The sequence below is a fragment of the Ranitomeya imitator genome, chromosome 2 (assembly GCF_032444005.1).
Source record: "Ranitomeya imitator isolate aRanImi1 chromosome 2, aRanImi1.pri, whole genome shotgun sequence".
Taxonomy (NCBI): domain Eukaryota; kingdom Metazoa; phylum Chordata; class Amphibia; order Anura; family Dendrobatidae; genus Ranitomeya; species Ranitomeya imitator.
The window spans coordinates 657406861-657429544 of record NC_091283.1 but is presented as its reverse complement, the minus strand read 5'-3'; the positions used below and the strand labels follow the sequence as shown (position 1 = coordinate 657429544).

Sequence of the window (22684 nt, the reverse complement as noted above, 5' to 3'; positions counted from 1 at the left end):
TGACACATCAACCCTCTGCTGAAGGAATTTTTACAAAAGAACCTGTGGCTGTAGACCACATGGAAAACTCGGTCTGGGTGGAGGAAACGGAGTGCTCCATGTTGTGAATTCTGTTGTCGAACTCCCTCCTGTGGTCGCGAATGGTACTTCGGCGAGTTCTGTCCATGGACTCCCTCTGGTGGCTGTGAGTGAAGCTGCTGCTTCTGAGGTTCCTTACACAGGTGACGTGGTTTATCCTTTGGTTGGCTGCTCTATTTAACTCCACTCAGATCGTTACTCCATGCCAGCTGTCAATGTTCCTGCATTAGTTCAGTTCGCTCTTGGATCTTTCTGGTGACCTGTCTTCTCCAGCAGAAGCTAAGTTCCTGATAGTTATTATTTGTTCATTGTTTCCTTGTCCAGCTGGTTATCATGATTTTGTCGTGCTAGCTGGAAGCTCTGGGATGCAGAGTGGCATCTCCGCACCGTTAGTCGGTGCGGAGGTCTTTTTGCACACTCTGCGTGATCTTTCGTAGTTTTTTGTGCTGACCGCAAAGATACCTTTCCTATCCTCTGTCTGTTTAGTAAGTCTGGCCTCCCTTTGCTGAAACCTGTTTCATTTCTGCGTTTGTGACTTTCATCTTTACTCACAGTCAATATATGTGGGGGGCTGCCTTTTCCTTTGGGGAATTTCTCTGAGGCAAGGTAGGCTTTATTTCCTTTCTCTAGGGCTAGCTAGCTCTTAGGCTGTGTAAGGGCGTCTAGGGAGAGTCAGGAACGCTCCACGGCTATTTCTAGTTGTTGTGATAGGATTAGGGGTTGCGGTCAGCAGAGCTCCCACATCCCAGAGCTTGTCCTGTGTAAGTTTAACTATCAGGTCGTGCCGGGTGCTCCTAACCACCAGGTCATAACAGCTCCACTACCATCCTGTAGTCCGTTTCAAAAATAAAACCCTAGACAGGTTTTCTTAAATCTGCCTTGGACAAATAGCTTGCCCAAAGCCAACACTCACTTTTATTCTGCATTGCAATCACAGCTCTGCCTGTGACTGCAATGCACTCCTATGGCCTCAATATTCTTGTATGCACATCCTTGTGGACACTGTTGTGAATTCTGTGGCAGAGCTCCCTCCTGTGGTCACAAGTGGTACTTCGGCTGATTCTCTCTGGGAGCTTCCGTTTGTGGAGGAAAGTGGTACTGCGGCTTCTGAGTTTCCTCCCTCAGGTGATCTGGTGAGGTCGTTAGGTGCTTCTCTACTTAACTCCACCTAATGCTTTGATCCATGCTTCCTGTCAATGTTCCAGTGTTGGACTTGTTTTTCCCTGGATCATTCCTGTGGCCTGCTGCTCTGCATAGCTAAGTTCTTCTTTGCTATTTGTTTGCTATTTTTTCTGTCCAGCTTGTCTAATTGTTTTGCTGGAAGCTCTGGGACGCAAAGGGTGTACCTCCGTGCCGTTAGTTCGGTACGGAGGGTCTTTTTGCCCCCTTTGCGTGGTTTTCTTTAGGGTTTTGTGTAGACCGCAAAGTTATCTTTCCTATCCTCGCTCTGTTAAGAAAGTCGGGCCTCACTTTGCTGAATCTATTTCATCCCTACGTTCGTCTTTTCATCTTAACTCACAGTCATTATATGTGGGGGGCTGCCTTTTCCTTTGGGGTATTTCTCTGAGGCAAGGTAGGCTTATTTTCTATCTTCAGGCTAGTTAGTTTCTCAGGCTGTGCCGAGTTGCATAGGCAGAGTTAGGCGCAATCCACGGCTGCCTCTAGTGTTGTTTGGAGAGGATTAGGGATTGTGGTCTGCAAAGTTCCCACGTCTCAGAGCTCGTTCTATTATTTTGGGTTATTGTCAGATCACTGTATGTGCTCTGACCGCTATGTCCATTGTGATACTGAATTGCCTATCACAACAGTACAGGAAGCCAAAAGTGCTAATGATTCTCAATAGAGGGAAAAAATAAGTTCTGAGACCATTTTTTTTTCTTTGCACTGTGTTTTGCCTTTTTTTTCCCCTAGACATTTGGGTGGTTCAGGACACAGGTGTAGCAATGGACATTAAAGGTCTGTCTTCATGTGTGGATCAGCTCACGGCAAGAGTTCAAAAGATTCAAGATTTTGTGGTTCAGAATTCTTTGTTAGAACCGAGAATTCCTATTCCAGATTTGTTTTTTGGAGATAGAACTAAATTTCTGAGTTTCAAAAATAATTGTAAACTATTTCTGGCTTTGAAACCTCGCTCCTCTGGTGACCCAGTTCAACAGGTTAGGATCATCATTTCTTTTTTGCGTGGCGACCCTCAGGACTGGGCATTTTCTCTTGCGTCAGGAGATCCTGCATTAAGTAATATCGATGCGTTTTTCCTGGCGCTTGGATTGCTGTACGATGAGCCTAATTCAGTGGATCAGGCAGAAAAAAATTTGCTGGCTCTTTGTCAGGCTCAGGATGAGATAGAGGTATATTGCCAGAAATTTAGAAAGTGGTCCGTGCTCACTCAATGGAATGAATCTGCGTATATTCAGAAAGGGTCTCTCTGAAGCCCTTAAGGATGTCATGGTGGGATTTCTTATGCCTGCTGGTTTGAATGAGTCTATGTCTTTGGCCATTCAGATCGGTCGACGCTTGCGTGAGCGTAAATCTGTGCACCATTTGGCGGTATTACCTGAGATTAAACCTGAGCCTATGCAGTGCGATAGGACTATGACCAGAGTTGAATGGCAAGAACACAGACGTCTGAATGGGCTGTGTTTCTACTGTGGTGATTCCACTCATGCTATCTCTGATTGTCCTAAGCGCACTAAGCGGTTCGCTAGGTCTGCCACCATTGGTACAGTACAGTCAAAATTTCTTCTGTCCATTACCTTGATCTGCTCTTTGTCATCGTATTCTGTCATGGCGTTTGTGGATTCAGGCGCTGCCCTGAATTTGATGGACTTGGAATATGCTAAGCGTTGTGGGTTTTTCTTGGAGCCCTTGCAGTGTCCTATTCCATTGAGAGGAATTGATGCTACGCCTTTGGCCAAGAATAAGCCTCAATACTGGACCCAGCTGACCATGTGCATGGCTCCTGCACATCAGGAGGTTATTCGCTTTTTGGTGTTGCATAATCTGCATGATGTGGTCGTGTTGGGGTTGCCATGGCTACAAGCCCATAATCCAGTATTGGATTGGAAATCCATGTCGTTGTCCAGCTGGGGTTGTCAGGGGGTACATGGTGATGTTCCATTTCTGTCAATTTCGTCATCCACCCCTTCTGAGGTTCCAGACTTCTTGTCTGATTACCGGGATGTATTTGATGAGCCCAAGTCCGATGCCCTACCTCCGCATAGGGATTGTGATTGTGCTATCAATTTGATTCCTGGTAGTAAATTCCCAAAAGGTCGACTGTTTAATTTATCCGTGCCTGAGCACACCGCTATGCGCAGTTATGTGAAGGAATCCCTGGAGAAGGGGCATATTCGCCCGTCATCGTCGCCATTAGGAGCAGGGTTCTTTTTTGTAGCCAAGAAGGATGGTTCGCTGAGACCTTGTATAGATTACCGCCTTCTTAATAAGATCACTGTTAAATTTCAGTACCCCTTGCCATTGTTATCTGATTTGTTTGCTCGGATTAAGGGGGCTAGTTGGTTCACCAAGATAGATCTTCGTGGTGCGTATAATCTGGTGCGAATCAGGCGAGGCGATGAATGGAAAACTGCATTTAATACGCCCGAGGGTCATTTTGAGTATCTAGTGATGCCATTCGGACTTGGCAATGCTCCATCAGTGTTTCAGTCCTTTATGCATGACATCTTCTGAGAGTACCTGGATAAATTCCTGATTGTGTACTTGGATGACATTTTGATCTTCTCAGATGATTGGGAGTCTCATGTGAAGCAGGTCAGAACGGTTTTTCAGGTCCTGCGTGCTAATTCTTTGTTTGTGAAGGGATCAAAGTGTCTCTTTGGTGTGCAGAAGGTTTCATTTTTGGGGTTCATCTTTTCCCCTTCTACTATCGAGATGGATCCTGTTAAGGTCCAAGCCATCCATGATTGGACTCAGCCGACATCTCTGAAAAGTCTGCAAAAGTTCCTGGGCTTTGCTAATTTTTATCGTCGCTTCATCTGCAATTTTTCTAGTATTGCCAAACCATTGACCGATTTGACCAAGAAGGGTGCTGATTTGGTCAATTGGTCTTCTGCTGCTGTGGAAGCTTTTCAAGAGTTGAAGCGTCGTTTTTCTTCTGCCCCTGTGTTGTGTCAACCAGATGTTTCTCTTCCGTTCCAGGTCGAGGTTGATGCTTCTGAGATTGGAGCAGGGGTTGTTTTGTCGCAGAGAGGTTCTGATTGCTCAGTGATGAAACCATGCGCTTTTTTTTCCAGGAAGTTTTCGCCTGCTGAGCGAAATTATGATGTGGGCAACCGAGAGTTGCTGGCCATGAAGTGGGCATTCGAGGAGTGGCGTCATTGGCTTGAAGGAGCTAAGCATCGCGTGGTGGTATTGACTGATCATAAGAACTTGACTTATCTCGAGTCTGCTAAGCGTTTGAATCCTAGACAGGCTCGTTGGTCGCTGTTTTTTGCCCGTTTTGACTTTGCGATTTCGTACCTTCCGGGCTCTAAAAATGTGAAGGCAGATGCTCTGTCTAGGAGTTTTGTGCCCGACTCTCCGGGTTTATCTGAGCCGGCGGGTATCCTCAAGGAAGGAGTAATTGTGTCTGCCATCTTCCCTGATTTGCGGCGGGTGCTGCAAAAATTTAAGGCTGATAAACCTGATCGTTGTCCAGCGGAGAAACTGTTTGTCCCTGATAGGTGGACGAATAAAGTTATCTCTGAGGTTCATTGTTCGGTGTTGGCTGGTCATCCTGGAATCTTTGGTACCAGAGAGTTAGTGGCTAGATCCTTTTGGTGGCCATCTCTGTCGCGGGATGTGCGTACTTTTGTGCAGTCCTGTGGGATTTGTGCTCGGGCTAAGCCCTGCTGTTCTCGTGCCAGTGGGTTGCTTTTGCCCTTGCCGGTCCCGAAGAGGCCTTGGACACATATCTCTATGGATTTTATTTCAGATCTTCCCGTTTCTCAAAAGATGTCAGTCATTTGGGTGGTCTGTGATCGCTTTTCTAAGATGGTCCATCTGGTACCCTTGTCTAAATTGCCTTCCTCCTCTGATTTGGTGGCCATTGTTCTTTCCAGCATGTGGTTCGTTTGCATGGCATTCCAGAGAATATCGTTTCTGACAGAGGTTCCCAGTTTGTTTCGAGGTTTTGGCGAGCCTTTTGTGGTAGGATGGGCATTGACTTGTCTTTTTCCTCGGCTTTCCATCCTCAGACTAATGGCCAGACCGAACGAACCAATCAGACCTTGGAAACCTATCTGAGATGCTTTGTTTCTGCCGATCAGGATGACTGGGTGTCCTTTTTGCCTTTGGCTGAGTTCGCCCTTAATAATCGGGCTAGCTCGGCTACCTTGGTTTCGCCATTTTTCTGCAATTCTGGGTTCCATCCTCGTTTCTCTTCAGGACAGGTTGAGTCTTCGGACTGTCCTGGTGTGGATACTGTGGTGGACAGGTTGCAGCAGATTTGGACTCATGTAGTGGACAATTTGACCTTGTCCCAGGAGAAGGCTCAACGTTTCGCTAATCGCAGACGCCGTGTGGGTCCCCGACTTCGTGTTGGGGATCTGGTTTGGTTATCTTCTCGTCATATTCCTATGAAGGTTTCCTCTCCTAAGTTTAAACCTCGTTTCATTGGTCCGTATAGGATTTCTGAGGTTCTTAATCCTGTGTCTTTTCGTCTGACCCTCCCAGATTCTTTTTCCATACATAACGTATTCCATAGGTCATTGTTGCGGAGATACGTGGCACCTATGGTTCCATCTGTTGACCCTCCTGCCCCGGTTTTGGTGGAGGGGGAATTGGAGTATATTGTGGAGAAGATTTTGGATTCTCGTGTTTCAAGACGGAAACTCCAGTATCTGGTTAAATGGAAGGGTTATGCTCAGGAAGATAATTCCTGGGTTTTTGCCTCTGATGTCCATGCTCCCGATCTTGTTCGTGCCTTTCATGTGGCTCATCCTGGTCGGCCTGGGGGCTCTGGTGAGGGTTCCGTGACCCCTCCTCAAGGGGGGGGTACTGTTGTGAATTCTGTGGCAGAGCTCCCTCCTGTGGTCACAAGTGGTACTTCGGCTGATTCTCTCTGGGAGCTTCCGTTTGTGGAGGAAAGTGGTACTGCGGCTTCTGAGTATCCTCCCTCAGGTGATCTGGTGAGGTCGTTAGGTGCTTCTCTACTTAACTCCACCTAATGCTTTGATCCATGCTTCCTGTCAATGTTCCAGTGTTGGACTTGTTTTTCCCTGGATCGTTCCTGTGGCCTGCTGCTCTGCATAGCTAAGTTCTTCTTTGCTATTTGTTTGCTATTTTTTCTGTCCAGCTTGTCTAATTGTTTTGCTGGAAGCTCTGAGACGCAAAGGGTGTACCTCCGTGCCGTTAGTTCGGTACGGAGGGTCTTTTTGCCCCCTTTGCGTGGTTTTCTTTAGGGTTTTGTGTAGACCGCAAAGTTATCTTTCCTATCCTCGCTCTGTTAAGAAAGTCGGGCCTCACTTTGCTGAATCTATTTCATCCCTACGTTCGTCTTTTCATCTTAACTCACAGTCATTATATGTGGGGGGCTGCCTTTTCCTTTGGGGTATTTCTCTGAGGCAAGGTAGGCTTATTTTCTATCTTCAGGCTAGTTAGTTTCTCAGGCTGTGCCGAGTTGCATAGGCAGAGTTAGGCGCAATCCACGGCTGCCTCTAGTGTTGTTTGGAGAGGATTAGGGATTGCGGTCTGCAGAGTTCCCACGTCTCAGAGCTCGTTCTATTATTTTGGGTTATTGTCAGATCACTGTATGTGCTCTGACCGCTATGTCCATTGTGATACTGAATTGCCTATCACAACAGGACACATATCAACCCTTGCATATGACCTCGGTCACTGCCTCACTCCCTTGTGTGAATTAAAAATGTAAAGCCAAAGTAACATTTTAGTGGGAAAACCGTAAATTTTTTGCTTTCATGGCCCAAACTTATAAAATTCACTGATGGAATTTGTGCTTTAAATATGCTCACCATACTCATAGAAGAATTCTTTGTTTAGATTCCCAAATGAGGTCAATTGGGGATGTTTCTTCTTTTTTAGCAAACAAATTTGTGCTCCAAATATCATGTAGTGCTATTTGCTTTTTAAACCCTGTCCCCGTGAGAAAGCACATCCTCGAAACGTGCGTCGGGGCATCTGTAAGGCATTTGCAGACGGGTGATCAACTGCACTATGAAAAGCCTCACTGTTTATCCCTTTCCATGTGGTTTGACTAAATATTTTTTTATAATTTACATTTATGCACTTGCTTACCATTTTTGACATCCCTGGTCTCAAGGGCCTATATAGATTTATGCTCTGACTAACCACAGCCTGACCTCATTCTGCTTTACCACTCAACTTACTTGATTATTTCCTCTATTTGTACCATCTCACATGTATCATGTTCAATTCTTGATTCATGTTTTGTTTTATGTGTATTTTTTAATGTGTATAAATTTTGAATAAAACTCATTTTATCTTTACATTTACCTCTTTTGAGTGGTGTTTTTGGATACTTTGTATACATTTTTAGGTTGTGTAGAATCATAAAATGTTAGAGGTGGAAGGGACCTCAAGGGTCATCGTGTCCAATCCCCTGTCAATGCAGAGCAGGATTCACTAAACCATCTCAGACAGATGTCTGTACAGCCTCTGTTTGAAGACTTCCATTGAAGTAGAACTCACCACCTCTTGTAGCAGCCAGTTCCACTCGTTGATCACCCTTACTGTCCAAATGTTTTCTAATGTTCTAATCTGTATCTTCACCCTTTCAATTTCATTCCGTTGCTTCTTGTGTCTCCTTGTGCAAATGAGAATAAGCATCATCCCACTACACTGTGACATCCCTTCAGATATTTGTAGACAGCTATTAAGTCTCCACTTAGCCTTATTTATTGCAAGCTAAACATTCCCAGATCTTTTAACCATTCCTCATAAGACTTTGGAGTCCGCTTACCATTCTGGTAGTGTCAGGGGTGTGTCAGGTGTGACACAGAGTTGTTCTGAATCCGGCTGTAGAAGGTCATTGAGCTTGGTTCTACAAGCACCCTCTTGAGCGTTTTATCTCTGATGTATAGTGATATCCTTCTTCTTCTGGGACCTAGCAGTGACTTCCACCTTCTACTGCTGATTGACATACCCTTGCTGGATGTTTACGTACCTTTAGTCTATTCAGAAAGGCACTGGTGATAGCTAAACTTTCCTATGTCAGGGCAGTCAGGGAGTAGGCTCCTGCTTGGCAATAGGTGGGGGACCTATATGGATGTGAGGTAAGTCAGGGAGTTGTCAGTTCTGCCTGGGGATCTCCACTTCCCCCTTCCTTAGTGTTTGGGCTTCCCCACCCTATTCCTGTAGTTTGGCACTTAGTTTTTCCCTTACCCTGTGTGACAGGTAGCTTTTCTCTGAACTTGCTGCAATTTTTCAATGTTTTTTTTTCTTAAATGTGGTGCCCAGAACAGGACACAATATTCCAGATGTGGCCTGACTAAGGAAGAGTAGAGGAGGATAATTGCTTCACGTTATTTAGACTCTATGCTTCTCTTAATACATCCAATTTCAGATATCATCATAAAAAAGACAAAACATATTGAACTACATTTACTGCAAACATAAGGTACAATATGTCAAGAAAGATGACAGAATCGCAGAATGAATAAGTCACATAAAGTGACACTGGTCAGATATGAAAAATGGAGCTTGGTCATTAAGGTCAAAATTGTATTTGCCACTATTGAGTTAAATGACACACTAAACATTTTGAAGGAAAAAAACACATTCACCACTCTTCTCAGGAAGTGGATGTTTGATAGCTAGCTACCATTGCCAAACATATTTCTTTCATTAAAGGATTTGTTCTCTATTATTTTCTCAACCATAAATAAGGTGCTAAAAGTTTAAAGTTTTAAGTAACAAGAAAAACTTGAGTCAAAATTTACTCATTTACCCCAAGAGACTTTGGTTGTCCTTTGAGAAAAATTAGATGAAATGTTGGCCTTTGTGGAGGAACCAATAAAGGTGGATTCCAGTTTGATGATGTTGCAACCGGAATCCTTCCACTGTTTGTCACCAAGCCCATTGTATAAAGTTTCTGCAAAGTTAAAAACAAAGGATATGACTTCATAAAAATGTTTCAATTTATTCTCTTTATTATTTTTATCACCAGAAGCAAATTGCTCCTATTTAAATGACAGTATATTTTAGTTGTGTTTACCTAGGTCAATCTTCTTTTAATATTTTGCTTTATTAAAGATTGAATAATATAAAACATTTATTATTCCTACCAATTTACTAAAAGTCTTTGAAAAGTAACAGTCATTTTAAGTGGAAGGGGGACGAGGTTGGAGCTAGATGCCTCCTTATCCACCTTCCACAGAATCTCATCAGTAGCAATTATCTTCACAGAATACAGATGTTAAAGTAGCTCAACAAATACAGTGGCATTATTAACAATAATTAATAATTATCTACTATATAATTGTCTAAGGGTCACTTCCGTCTGTCTGTCTGTCTGCCTTTCTGTCTGTCTTTCTGTCTGTCTGTCACGAATATTCATTGGTCGCGGCCTCTGTCTGTCATGGAAATCCAAGTCGCTGATTGGTTGTGGCAAAACGCCCACGACCATTGCCAAGACCAATCAGCGACAGGCACAGTCCGGCGGCAATATGGCTGCTCCTTCCTCCCCACAGTCAGTGCCGTGCCCGCTCCATACTCCCCTCCAGTCAGCCCTCACACAGGGTTAATAGCAGCGTTAATGGACCGCGTTATGCCGCAGTGTAACGCACTCCATTAATGCAGCTATTAACTCTGTGTGACCAACTTTTTACTATTGATGCTGTGTATGCAGCATCAATAGTAAAAAGATCTAATGTTACAAATAATAATAATAATAATAATAATAAAAAAAAAAGGTTATTCTCACCTTCCGTCGTAGCGCTGTCCTCGGCAGTGCAAGCAGCAGGTTCCGGTGCCAAGACTGCTATGCGAGAAGGACCTTCCATGACGTCACGGTCATGTGACCATGGCGTCATCACAGGTCCTGCACTCATACCAACCCTGGGACCGGAAGCTGCCGCGAGCACTGCACACAGCTGCCAGGACTACAAGGGGCCTTCGGAGGGTGAGTATATGTTTATTTTTTATTTTAAGTCTTTTTAACCTGTTACATACGTGGCTGGGCAATATACTATGTGACTGGCCAATATACTACGTCACTGGACAGTATACTACGTGTCTGTGCTGTATACTATGTGGCTGGGCAATATACTACGTCACTGGGCAATATACTACGTGGCTGGGCAATATAGTATGTGACTGGGCAATATACTACGTGGCTGGGCAATATACTACGTGGCTGGGCAATATACTATGTGGCTGGGCAATATACTACATGACTGGGCAATATACTACGTGACTGGGCAATATACTACGTGACTGGGCAATATACTATGTGGCTGGGCAATATACTACGTCACTGGGCAATATACTACGTGGCTGGGCAATATAGTACGTGACTGGGCAATATACTACGTGGCTGGGCAATATACTACGTGGCTGGGCAATATACTATGTGGCTGGGCAATATACTACGTCACTGGGCAATATACTACGTGGCTGGGCAATATACTATGTGGTTGGGCAATATACTACGTGGCTGGGCATTATACTATGTGGCTGGGCAATATACTACGTGACTGGACAATATACGTAGCTGGGCAATATAGTACGTGACTGGGCAATATACTACGTGGTTGGGCAATATACTACGTAGCTGGGCAATATACTACGTGTGCTGTGCAATATACTACGTGGACATGCATATTCTAGAATACCCGATGCGTTAGAATCGGGCCACCATCTAGTATTGTTATAATAGTCATTGTAATGCCCTGATAACGGAGAGAATCCCGGACTGATCGTCAATATCCTAAAGAGCAAAACAAAAAAGGAAAAAAACCATCATCAAGCCCAAAAATATATGAAAATATAGAAATACTTTATTGAAAATCCATACAAAGAACAGGTTTAAAAGATGGAAGAGACCACAGTGCATATGTATAGTTTACAAAAACGGGACGTGATGAAGGCTCCGCGGAAACTCGCAGTGATGGGGTGGTGGAGGAGAAGACAATGATGGTGGTGGTAGGGGGATGCAATGATGGAGGTGTTGGAATGGGCAATGATGGGGGTGGTGGGGAGAAAGCAATGATGGTTGTGGAGTAAAGGACAAAGATGGTAGTGGTGGAAAGGACAATAGTGGTGGGGGAGAAAAAGATGGAGGTGCTGGATGAGAAGGGAATGATGGAGGTGGTGATGAGTTCAATGATGGGGTGGAGGGGGCAAACAATGATGGTTGTGGAGGGGGCTGCATTATACCCCTTCAGGGGGGCTGCATTATACCCTATGAGGAGGCTACATTATAATTCTTTGGGGGCTGCATTATTCTCTCAGGTACTACTTCATACTATATGAGGGGAGCTGCATTATGCCCTATGAGGAGGCTACAGTATAGTCTATGGTGGACTGCCTTATGAGGGGGTTGCATTATACTCTGAGAGGGCTACATTATATTCTGTGCAGGGGCTGCTGTTACAGATCTGCAACACAGGACTAAGGCAGAAGGGGGAAAACTGACCCTGCACTATGACTTGGCTGAAACCCTACGATGGAGTGGGCGACCCATTCCTTGCGAATAGACCCCCCGACGATCTTAGGTTAATCTCAAGCGAAGACCTATAGATAAGGGGAAGGGGTACCCTAAAAGAACTAAGGACTGGGTACAAAAATGGGTCACCTCCTAGTAGAAAACACAGAGAAGGCTGCTGAAACCAATAGAAAACAGAAACTAAGGCTAGCAGGACCAGAGGTACCAGTACTGCACAAAAAACAAACACAGAACACTAAGCAAAGCGCAAAGCTAGAGCTCAAGCACTGTTGTCCAGCAAGGACTGGGAGGCAGGTGCTGGTTAATTAAGAGTGAAACAAACACCAGACCAAAGACAAACCCAGCACCAGAAGAAAAAGACCAGCAGCCAGAACTTCACAAGAAAATTGTGGATAGTATCAAACTAAACAGATTCTAGCAGCTGCATTATATTATATGTGGGGGCTGCATTACTCTCTCAGGTGGCTACTGGCTACATCATACTATATGAGGGGAGCTGCATTATTCCCTATGAGGGGGCTACAGAATATTCTATGGGGGGGCTGCCTTATGAGGGGGTAGCATTATACTCAGGGGGCTACATTATATTCTGTGAAGGGGCTGCATTATATTATATGAGGGGGGTTGCATTATGCCATATGAGGGTGCTACATTATATTCTATGGGGGCTGCATTATATTTTGTGGGGTGCTGTATTATACTCTAGGAGGGAGGTTACAATATATTCTATGAGGGGGCTACTTTATATTCTGTGAGGGGGCTACCCCAACCCCTGCGACATAATTAAGACATGTACTACCTTTATTATACCCTGCATATAATGCATATAATTCCCACCTGGCATGATTCACTCAGCTTTCCTGCTCTGTCTGTCTATATGAAGTGCATATAATTCCCACCTGGTATGATTCACTCAGCTTTCCTGCTCTGTCTGTCTATATGAAGTGCATATAATTCCCACCTGGTATGATTCACTCAGCTTTCCTGCTCTGTCTGTCTATATGAAGTGCATATAGGGGCTGCATTATATTATATGAGGGGGGTTGCATTATGCCATATGAGGGTGCTACATTATATTCTATGGGGGCTGCATTATATTTTGTGGGGTGCTGTATTATACTCTAGGAGGGAGGTTACAATATATTCTATGAGGGGGCTACTTTATATTCTATGAGGGGGCTACCCCAACCCCTGCGACATAATTAAGACATGTACTACCTTTATTGTTATGAAAGGCAATTCAGTATCACAATGGATATGGAGGTCAGAGCACATACAGTGATCTGACAATAACCCAAAATAATAGAACGAGCTCTGAGACGTGGGAACTCTGCAGACCGCAATCCCTGATCCTCTCCAAACACAACTAGAGGCAGCCGTGGATTGCGCCTAAAGCTCCCTATGCAACTCGGCACAGCCTGAGAAACTAACTAGCCTGAAGATAGAAAAAATAAGCCTACCTTGCCTCAGAGAAATACCCCAAAGGAAAAGGCAGCCCCCCACATATAATGACTGTGAGTAAGATGAAAAGACAAACGTAGGGATGAAATAGATTCAGCAAAGTGAGGCCCGATATTCTAGACAGAACGAGGATAGGAAAGATAACTTTGCGGTCTACACAAAACCCTAAAGAAAACCACGCAAAGGGGCAAAAAGACCCTCCGTACCGAACTAACGGCACGGAGGTACACCCTTTGCGTCCCAGAGCTTCCAGCAAAACAAATAGGCAAGCTGGACAGAAAAAATAGCAACAAATAGCAAAGAAGAACTTAGCTATGCAGAGCAGCAGGCCACAGGAATGATCCAGAGAAACACAAGTCCAACACTGGAACATTGACAGGAAGCATGAATCAAAGCATTAGGTGGGGTTAAGTAGAGAAGCACCTAACGACCTTACCAGATCACCTGAGGAAGGAAACTCAGAAGCAGCAGTACCAGTTTCCTCCACAAACGGAAGCTCCCAGAGAGAATCAGCCGAAGTACCACTTGTGACCACAGGAGGGAGCTCTGCCACAGAATTCACAACACTTTATTATACCCTGCATATAATGCATATAATTCCCACCTGGTATGATTCACTCAGCTTTCCTGCTCTGTCTGTCTATATGAAGTGCATGTAATTGCCACATGGCATTCTTTGCTTACCCATTATTTTCTATCCATTCGTACTTCACTTCTCTTGCTTCTTCCTTGCATACCTGAGTGGCCATCTACCCCACCCCCTCTTTATGACCTGGCTTAACTGTGAACATGTGCTCTGGACACACACGCCCACATCCTCCCTCTCAGCTGTGAGCCCTTAGGTGCACATAAATTCATAGCCATGAGTCTGACCAGACGTGTCTGACCATCTTAGAAATTGCATTTTTAAATTGCAGTTTTTTAATTGCTATGAATTAGACTAGAATTGGACTGGAATTGACTGGAAGGTAAAGGAATAGAAAACCACTATAATGTTTCGGTTTCTTTTAACATTCACCCCCATACTACTTTATTTCTTCCTATCTCCTGTAGTCCCTCCACCCAGTAAGGAACTAGTCATTTCTCCCTCCATCCTCCCCAGTCATCTCACTTCCTCCACAGAACTATTCCTCCACATACAATCCTTTCTCGCCAGGCACACACGGCCACATCATGACCTATCCAGCTCACACCTTCTAACGCTCAGTCTGCTGCTCCTCATTGCTGGCGACATATCCCCAAATCCTGGCCCTCCTCATCACATCCCCACACTCATTTCTAATCCCCTGCCACGATCCTCTACACGTCCTCGCAACCACAGTAACCTCATACCCATTCATCCAGCCCCCACTCCCCCAATTTCCCTATCTGGAGCACTATGGAACGCACGCTCTGTCTGCAATAAACTGTCATTTATCCATGACCTCTTTATCAATAACAAACTCTCCTTCCTCGGCATCACTGAAACCTGGCTCACCCCTTCTGACACAGCCTCCCCTGCTGCACTCTCTTACGGTGGCTTCCACCTTTCTCACACACCCCGCCCCAGCAGCAAGCATGGCGGAGGAGTTGGTTTTCTCCTGTCAGATAACTGCTCCTTCACCCCAATCCCACTGCCACCCTCTGTTACCCTCCCTTCCTTTGAGGTGCACTCTGTGCGCATCTACTCCCCCTCCAACCTCCAACTGGCTGTCATCTACCGTCCCCCAGGACCAGCCACCACCTTCTTTGACCACTTCACCACCTGGCTACTCCATTTCCTCGCCGCTGACATCCCCACTATCATCATGGGCGACTTCAACATCCCCATTGACACTTCCCTCTCAGCTGCCACTAAACTTCTATCCCTCACTTCCTCCTTTGGCCTCACTCAATGGTCTTCTACAGCCACCCACAAAGATGGTCACACACTGGACCTCATTTTCACCCGCCTCTGCTCCCTATCTAACCTCTCAAACTCACCTCTTCCTCTTTCTGACCACAACCTACTTACATTCTCTTCCCTTTCCACTCCTTGTCTACAACCCCCACCCCACAAACTCTCACACCCTTGCAGAAATCTTAAACACCTTGATTTTCACTCACTCTCTGAATCCCTCCTCCCTCTCACAGACATAAGCTCCCTACACAATGCGGATGATGCTGCCGCTCTATATAACACCACAATAGCTGCAGCTTTGGAATCTCTTGCCCCTCTCACACATACCAAAGCTCGCAAAATCAACAGACAACCCTGGCACACCAGCATGACTAAAGAACTGAGGCGAGCTTCCAGAGCTGCTGACCGCAGATGGAAAAGATCCCACTCCATCGAGCACTTCATCGCATTCAAACAGTCCCTCACTACTTTCAAACCCACGCTCGTCACAGCAAAACAAACCTACTTCTCATCTCTCATATCCTCCCTGTCTCACAACCCCAAACAGTTATTCAACACCTTCAACTCTCTCCTCCGTCCCCCAGCACCTCCTCCCTCCCCACTCATCTCAGCTGAAGACTTTGCCTCATTTTTCAAGCAGAAAATTGAGAACATCAGAGACAGTTTTAGTAAACAACCCCCAGAACGATTCCTCCCAACTACCCAGCCCTCCACCTCCAAAACCAACTTCTCCACCATTACAGAAGACGGACTCTCCACTCTACTCTCAAGATCGCATCTCACCACCTGTGCACTTGACCCACTCCCATCCCACTTCATCCCAAACCTCACCACAGTCTTCATCCCAACCCTAACCCATCTCTTCAACCTATCACTAACAACTGGCATTTTCCACTCAAGCTTTAAACATGCCTCAATCACACCTATCCTCAAAAAGCCCTCTCTTGACCCATCCTCTGTATCTAGCTATCGCCCTATATCACTTCTCCCCTTTGCCTCAAAACTACTGGAACAACATGTCCATCTTGAACTGTCCTCCCATCTATCTTCCTGCTCCTTCTTCGACCGCTTTCAATCAGGCTTCCGGTCACACCACTCTACTGAAACTGCCCTAACTAAGGTCACTGTCACGTCCGCTGCACATACTTACCCGGCTTCTTCCATCCCTCGGCGCACTCTCGATCCTGTCCCTCGCCGCTCTGCATCCTCCTTCGACGGCTCATGGCGTCCGGTCTCTCTGCGCATGCGCGGTCGCGTCTCCTCCGTTGCCGAGCCCTCTGGGAGGTTGCAACCCGATGGCTCCGCCCCAACATGGCGGCGCCCATCGGGTATTTCTTCCCGGCGTCTTTCCAGGCAAGACGCCTTTGCTTTGTAGGTGCACTGTCTGCCGTCAGTGTCCCTATGCCCTAGGCTCCCCAGTATCAGTATCTTTTCCCTGCTTAGTTCTCGCTTTGTCTCAGTGTTGTGTCCTGCCTAGTCCCGTGTTCCTGCTGTGTCCTGCCAAGTTCCGTGTTCCTGCTGTGTCCTGCCAAGTTCCGTGTTCCTGCTGTGTCCTGCCAAGTTCCGTGTTCCTGCTGTGTCCTGCCAAGTTCCGTGTTCCTGCTGTGTCCTGCCAAGTTCCGTGTTCCTGCTGTGTCCTGCCAAGTTCCGTGTTCCTGCTGTGTCCTGCCAAGTTCCGTGTTCCTGCTGTGTCCTGCCAAGTTCCGTGTTCCTGCTGTGTCCTGCCTAGTTCCGTGTACCTGCCGTCTCCTGCCAAGTCCTGTGTTCCTGCCGTGTCCTGCATCGTCTCGTGTTCCTGTCATAATCAGTAAAGTCCTGTCTTCCTATTATTCCCCGCCATTCCAATAGCTCTGTGGTCTCCTTCTTTCTCTTGGGTCGTCCCTTTGGCTCTAGCTGTTGTGTCTCCATTCCCCCGAGGTCCTGCTCCTAACACTCCCTGTATAGGGGGTGATTCCATCTGGTCCGCTCGACCCCGGGGGCTCTAGAGTCACGACCCAGAGGGTCCACTCTCGGATTTCTGTCCGAATCCCTACAGTAAGCAAAGGCCATGGACCCCGCTGGGGCCTCTGCTGCGCAAAAAGAGCTACTCTTTTTGCGGGAGAATCAGTCCCGTATTATGTCCTTTATGAAGGCTATGGATTCTCGCCTTTCTACGCTCCTGCCCTCTGATCCTGGCAACGCCGCTCTACTCGTTGGCTTACAGCAATAGTTAGCTCAGCAGCGTGACACCCAGGCTCATATCCTCAGTTATATGTCTTCGATAGACGATCGGCTGCTTTCTATCCAGACTGCCGCTTCTACCTCTGCTTCTGCTTCCCACCCTCCACCCCGCTTGGCTAAACCACCTCGGTACAATGGGGATCCTAAATTCTGCCGAGGATTTTTAAACCAATGCCGTCTTCACTTTGAGCTTCTGCCCCAGCATTACCCAACGGATCGGTCCAAGGTTGCTTTTTTGATTTCCCATCTGGAGGGTGACGCCTTGGCATGGGTAAATCCACTCTGGGAGCGAGACGATCCCCTAGTCTCCCGGTTGTCTGAATTTTTGGAGACCTTCCGTCTTGTTTTTGACGAACCTGGTCGTCTGGCCTCTACTACTGAGGCTCTATTGTCTCTCCATCAGGGATCTTTATCCGTGGGCCAGTATGCTATTCAGTTCCGCACCCTCTCCTCCGACTTAGGCTGGAACAATGAGGCGTTAGTGGGTGCTTTCTGGCGGGGCCTCTCTGGGCGCATAAAAGACGAGTTAGCTGGTCGGGACACTCCTACGGTTTTGGAGGATTTAATTTCCTTAGCTACCCGTATTGACCTTCGGTTCCAAGAACGCGCCCGGGAGCGGAGATCTCTTCGTCCTTCTCCTGCCACCCGTAAGCCACTCAGCCCACAGCCTAGAACTTCCTCTCTGGCGTCCGCACCTGAGCCTATGCAAGTGGACCGTCTAAAGATGTCCGAACAGCGACGTAAAGAGAGGCGTACTCAGTGTTTATGTTTTTACTGCGGGAGTGCTGCTCATTTATTGCGGTCTTGCCCTGAACGTCCGGAAAACTTCTCCGCCTAGGTCAGGTAAGAGAGGCCTCCCTAGGTGTGTGTGATTCCTCTCAACCCCTCACTTTGTCTGTCCTTTTGCATATTTCTGGCAAGGGCATTTCTTTGGATGCTTATGTGGATTCTGGCGCAGCAGGGAATTTTATCAGGTTGAAAGAAGTTTTGAAATTCTCCGTTCCAGTCAAAACCTTAGAGGCTCCTGTGATTCTTGCATCTGTGGATGGTAGACCGTTACAGGAGACCATTACTCAATTAACACTTGAAGTGGAACTTCAAGTTGGGGCTCTGCATAAGGAGAAAATTGCATTTTATGTTTTAGCGGGTCTGTCTCATCCTATGCTTTTAGGTCTTCCTTGGTTACGGAATCACGAGCCCACTTTAGATTGGCGCAATGGCAATATCTTGCGCTGGGGAGAGCTTTGTCGGGAACGTTGTCTGCTGCCGGTGCGTCCTGTGGGTTCTTCCTCTTCTTCTTCTCCTTCCTCTTCTTTTCCCGCCTTACCCTGTGTCTACAGCGCTTTCTCTGATGTCTTCAACAAGAAGGAGGCTGAGGGTCGTCCGCCTCACCGTCTCTATGATTGTCCCATAGATCTCGTGCCTGGAACTACCCCGCCCAGGGGAAGAATCTACCCTCTCTCTCCTGCTGAGACACAAGCTATGTCTGAGTATATTCAAGAAAATCTAGCTAAAGGATTCATTCGCAAGTCTTCTTCTCCCGCCGGAGCAGGTTTTTTTTTCATGAAGAAGAAAGATGGTTCACTTCGTCCCTGCATTGATTATCGAGGCCTAAACAACATCACGGTGAAGAACAAATATCCTCTGCCACTCATTACGGAACTCTTCGATCGTCTTCGAGGAGCGCAAATTTTTACCAAATTGGATTTACGTGGCGCATACAATCTGGTTCGAATTCGTGCAGGCGATGAGTGGAAGACCGCCTTCAATACTCGTGACGGTCACTATGAATACTTGGTTATGCCGTTTGGTCTCTGCAACGCTCCTGCGGTTTTCCAGGAATTTGTGAACGATGTATTTCGGGATCTTCTCTACTCCTCTGTCGTAGTTTACCTTGACGACATTCTCATCTTTTCTCCGGATCTTTCCACTCATAGACGAGATGTCCGCCGTGTTCTGCAATGGCTAAGGGAGAATCATCTGTTCGCTAAGATTGAGAAGTGCGTCTTTGAGCAATCTTCACTTCCCTTCCTTGGATATATTGTCTCAAGATCTGGCCTAGAGATGGATCCAGAGAAGGTTTCTGCTGTCCTGAATTGGCCTCGTCCTCTTGGAACAAAAGCAATCCAACGTTTTCTTGGCTTTGCCAACTACTATAGACAATTTATTCCTCATTTTTCTTCCATTACCAAGCCTATCTCTGCCCTAGTTCACAAGGGAGTCAACTCCAGTCTTTGGACCCCTGAGGCTGAAGAGGCCTTTCAGTCCCTTAAAGGGAACCTGTCACCCCGTTTTTTCAGATTGAGCTATAAATACTGTTAAATAGGGCCTGCGCTGTGTGTTACTATAGTGTATGTAGTGTACCCTGATTCCCCATGTATGCTGAGAAATACATTACCAAAGTCGCCGTTTTCGCCTGTCAATCAGGCTGGTCTGGTCAGGTGGGCGTGTTCACAGCGCTCTTTTCTTCCCCAGCTTTCTGTTGGTGGCGTAGTGGTGTGCGCATGTCCAAGGTCCGAATTCCCTGCGCCCACGTGAAGACACAGCGCGCGATCTGCGCTGTCATCCCTTTCATCGGTGGGGGCGGCCATCTTCCTGGGGCCGCGCGTGCGCAGATGGAGTGCTCTGCTGCACGGGGCTTCAGGAAAATGGCCGCGGGATGCCGCGCGTGCGCACAAGAGATCGCGGCGGCCATTTTCCCAAAGCCGAGTTTGCATCTCGGCTTTGGGAAAATGGCCGCCGCGATCTCTTGTGCGCACGCGCGGCATCCCGCGGCCATTTTCCTGAAGCCCCGTGCAGCAGAGCACTCCATCTGCGCACGCGCGGCCCCAGGAAGATGGCCGCCCCCACCGATGAAAGGGATGACAGCGCAGATCGCGCGCTGTGTCTTCACGTGGGCGCAGGGAATTCGGACCTTGGACATGCGCACACCACTACGCCACCAACGGAAAGCTGGGGAAGAAAAGAGCGCTGTGAACACGCCCACCTGACCAGACCAGCCTGATTGACAGGCGAAAACGGCGACTTTGGTAATGTATTTCTCAGCATACATGGGGAATCAGGGTACACTACATACACTATAGTAACACACAGCGCAGGCCCTATTTAACAGTATTTATAGCTCAATCTGAAAAAACGGGGTGACAGGTTCCCTTTAAACAAAGTTTTGCTACAGCCCCTGTGCTTCATCGTTCTGATGCTAATAGACCGTTTGTCCTTGAAGTCGACGCATCCTCTGTTGGAGCCGGAGCAGTACTTTTGCAAAGATCTTCGTCCGGACATTTGGTGACCTGTGGTTTTTTTTCTAAAGCCTTTTCTGCTCCTGAGCGAAACTACTTCATTGGGGATAAGGAACTATTGGCTATCAAGCTAGCCTTAGAAGAGTGGCATTATCTCCTTGAGGGGTCTCTTCATCCATTCACCATTTACACAGACCATAAGAATCTGGCCTATGTTCAGTCTGCCCAAAGACTAAATCCACGACAAGCCAGATGGTCTTTATTCTTTGGACGATTTGAATTTGAACTTCATTTCCGACCCGGAAATAAGAATGTCAAAGCGGATGCTCTTTCAAGATCCTTTCAGCCTCAGGACATTGAGGACTCTCCGGCTCACATCATTGATCCTGCGAAGATCGTCACTCTTGCTCCTCTAAGAGTGATTTCAACTCCTCCTGGCAAGACTCTTGTGTCTAATCAAGACAAGGAGAGAGTTTTACGTTGGGGTCATTCCTCCAAGATTGCAGGACATGTAGGAGTCAAGAAGACACTTTCCCTTATCTCTCGGCACTACTGGTGGCCATCTCTCCGACAAGACGTCACCGAATTTATTGCTTCTTGTTCTTCTTGTGCCAAAAATAAGGTCCCTAGGCAGCTTCCTTCCGGTCTCCTGCATCCTCTGCCTGTGCCTTCCGTCCCTTGGAGTCATATCGCTATGGACTTCATCACTGATCTACCTTGTTCCTCGAGTTGCTCTGTCATCCTAGTTGTTGTGGATCGCTTCTCTAAGATGGCTCACTTCATCGCGTTGCCGAGTCTGCCTTCTGCTCCTGAGTTGGCAAAAATCTTTTTACACCAAGTCTTCTGTCTTCATGGTTTTCCACATCATATTGTCTCAGACCGCGGAGTACAATTTACCTCACGTTTTTGGAGAGCTCTCTGCAGTCTATTGAAAATTAACCTGGACTTCTCTTCCGCTTATCACCCTCAGTCCAACGGTCAAGTGGAGCGAGTTAACCAAGTCCTGACTACATACTTGCGACATTTTTCCAATGCACATCAAGATGACTGGGTCTCCCTTCTCCCCTGGGCTGAGTTCTCACATAACAATCTTCCCAGTGAGTCTTCCTCCAAATCTCCCTTTTTTGTAGTCTATGGTCAACATCCGAGCATTCCTCTTCCTGTTTCTCTCTCCTCGGGGGTACCGGCAGCGGATTTCTTGTCCCGGGAATTCTCTAAGATTTGGAGTGAGACCAAAGAGGCTCTTGAGAGAGCTAGCCATAATATGAAAAGATTTGCTGATAAGAGGCGTTTGGATGCTCCTCCATATTCTCCGGGTGATAGAGTTTGGCTCTCCTCTCGCTATATCAAGCTCAAAATCCCCTCTTACAAACTAGGCCCTCGCTATATTGGTCCTTTTCCTATCTCGGGTCGCATTAATGATGTTTCCTACAAATTGAAACTACCTGCCTCTTTACGCATTCCCAATACCTTCCATGTACCTCTTCTCAAGCCCGCAGTCTTTAATCGTTTTCACTCCGCTACCTCTCTTTCTCCTCAGCTCTGTACCTCTGATGGAATCTTTAATGTTAAAGATATTCTTGCCAAAAAGGTAGTTAGGGGTAAAACCTATTTTTTTATTGATTGGGAGGGATTTGGCCCTGAGGAGAGGTCCTGGGAGCCTCGAGAGAACATCAATGCTCCTCTTATCATGAAAAGATTCCTTTCTAGCCTTAAAAAGAGGGGGACTAAGGAGGGGGGTACTGTCACGTCCGCTGCACATACTTACCCGGCTTCTTCTATCCCTCGGCGCACTCTCGATCCTGTCCCTCGCCGCTCTGCCTCCTCCTTCGCCGGCTCACGGCGTCCGGTCTCTCTGCGCATCCGTCGCCGAGCCCTCTGGGAGGTCGCGACCCGATGGCTCCGCCCCAACATGGCGGCACCCATCGGGTATTTCTTCCCGGCGTCTTTCCAGGCAAGATGCCTTTGCTTTGTAGGTGCACTGTCTGCCGTCAGTGTCCCTATGCCCTAGGCTCCCCAGTATCAGTATCTTTTCCCTGCTTAGTTCTCGCTTTGTCTCAGTGTTGTGTCCTGCCTAGTCCCGTGTTCCTGCTGTGTCCTGCCAAGTTCCGTGTTCCTGCTGTGTCCTGCCAAGTTCCGTGTTCCTGCTGTGTCCTGCCAAGT

The 22684-nt window shown here is 46.9% G+C and overlaps 1 protein-coding gene across 2 annotated transcripts in view; it reads right to left on the bottom strand.

Annotated features, from left to right (window-relative positions):
* Positions 1–22684, bottom strand: part of LOC138667669 (membrane-spanning 4-domains subfamily A member 15-like) — a 173848-nt gene that overhangs the window by 141655 nt on the left and 9509 nt on the right. For both annotated transcript variants that reach the window (XM_069755793.1, XM_069755794.1), the window contains exon 2: positions 9005–9148. In XM_069755793.1, coding sequence (XP_069611894.1) covers positions 9005–9136 — 132 coding nt within the window. In that variant the 5' untranslated portion in view covers positions 9137–9148. The remainder of the gene's footprint in view (positions 1–9004; positions 9149–22684) is intronic.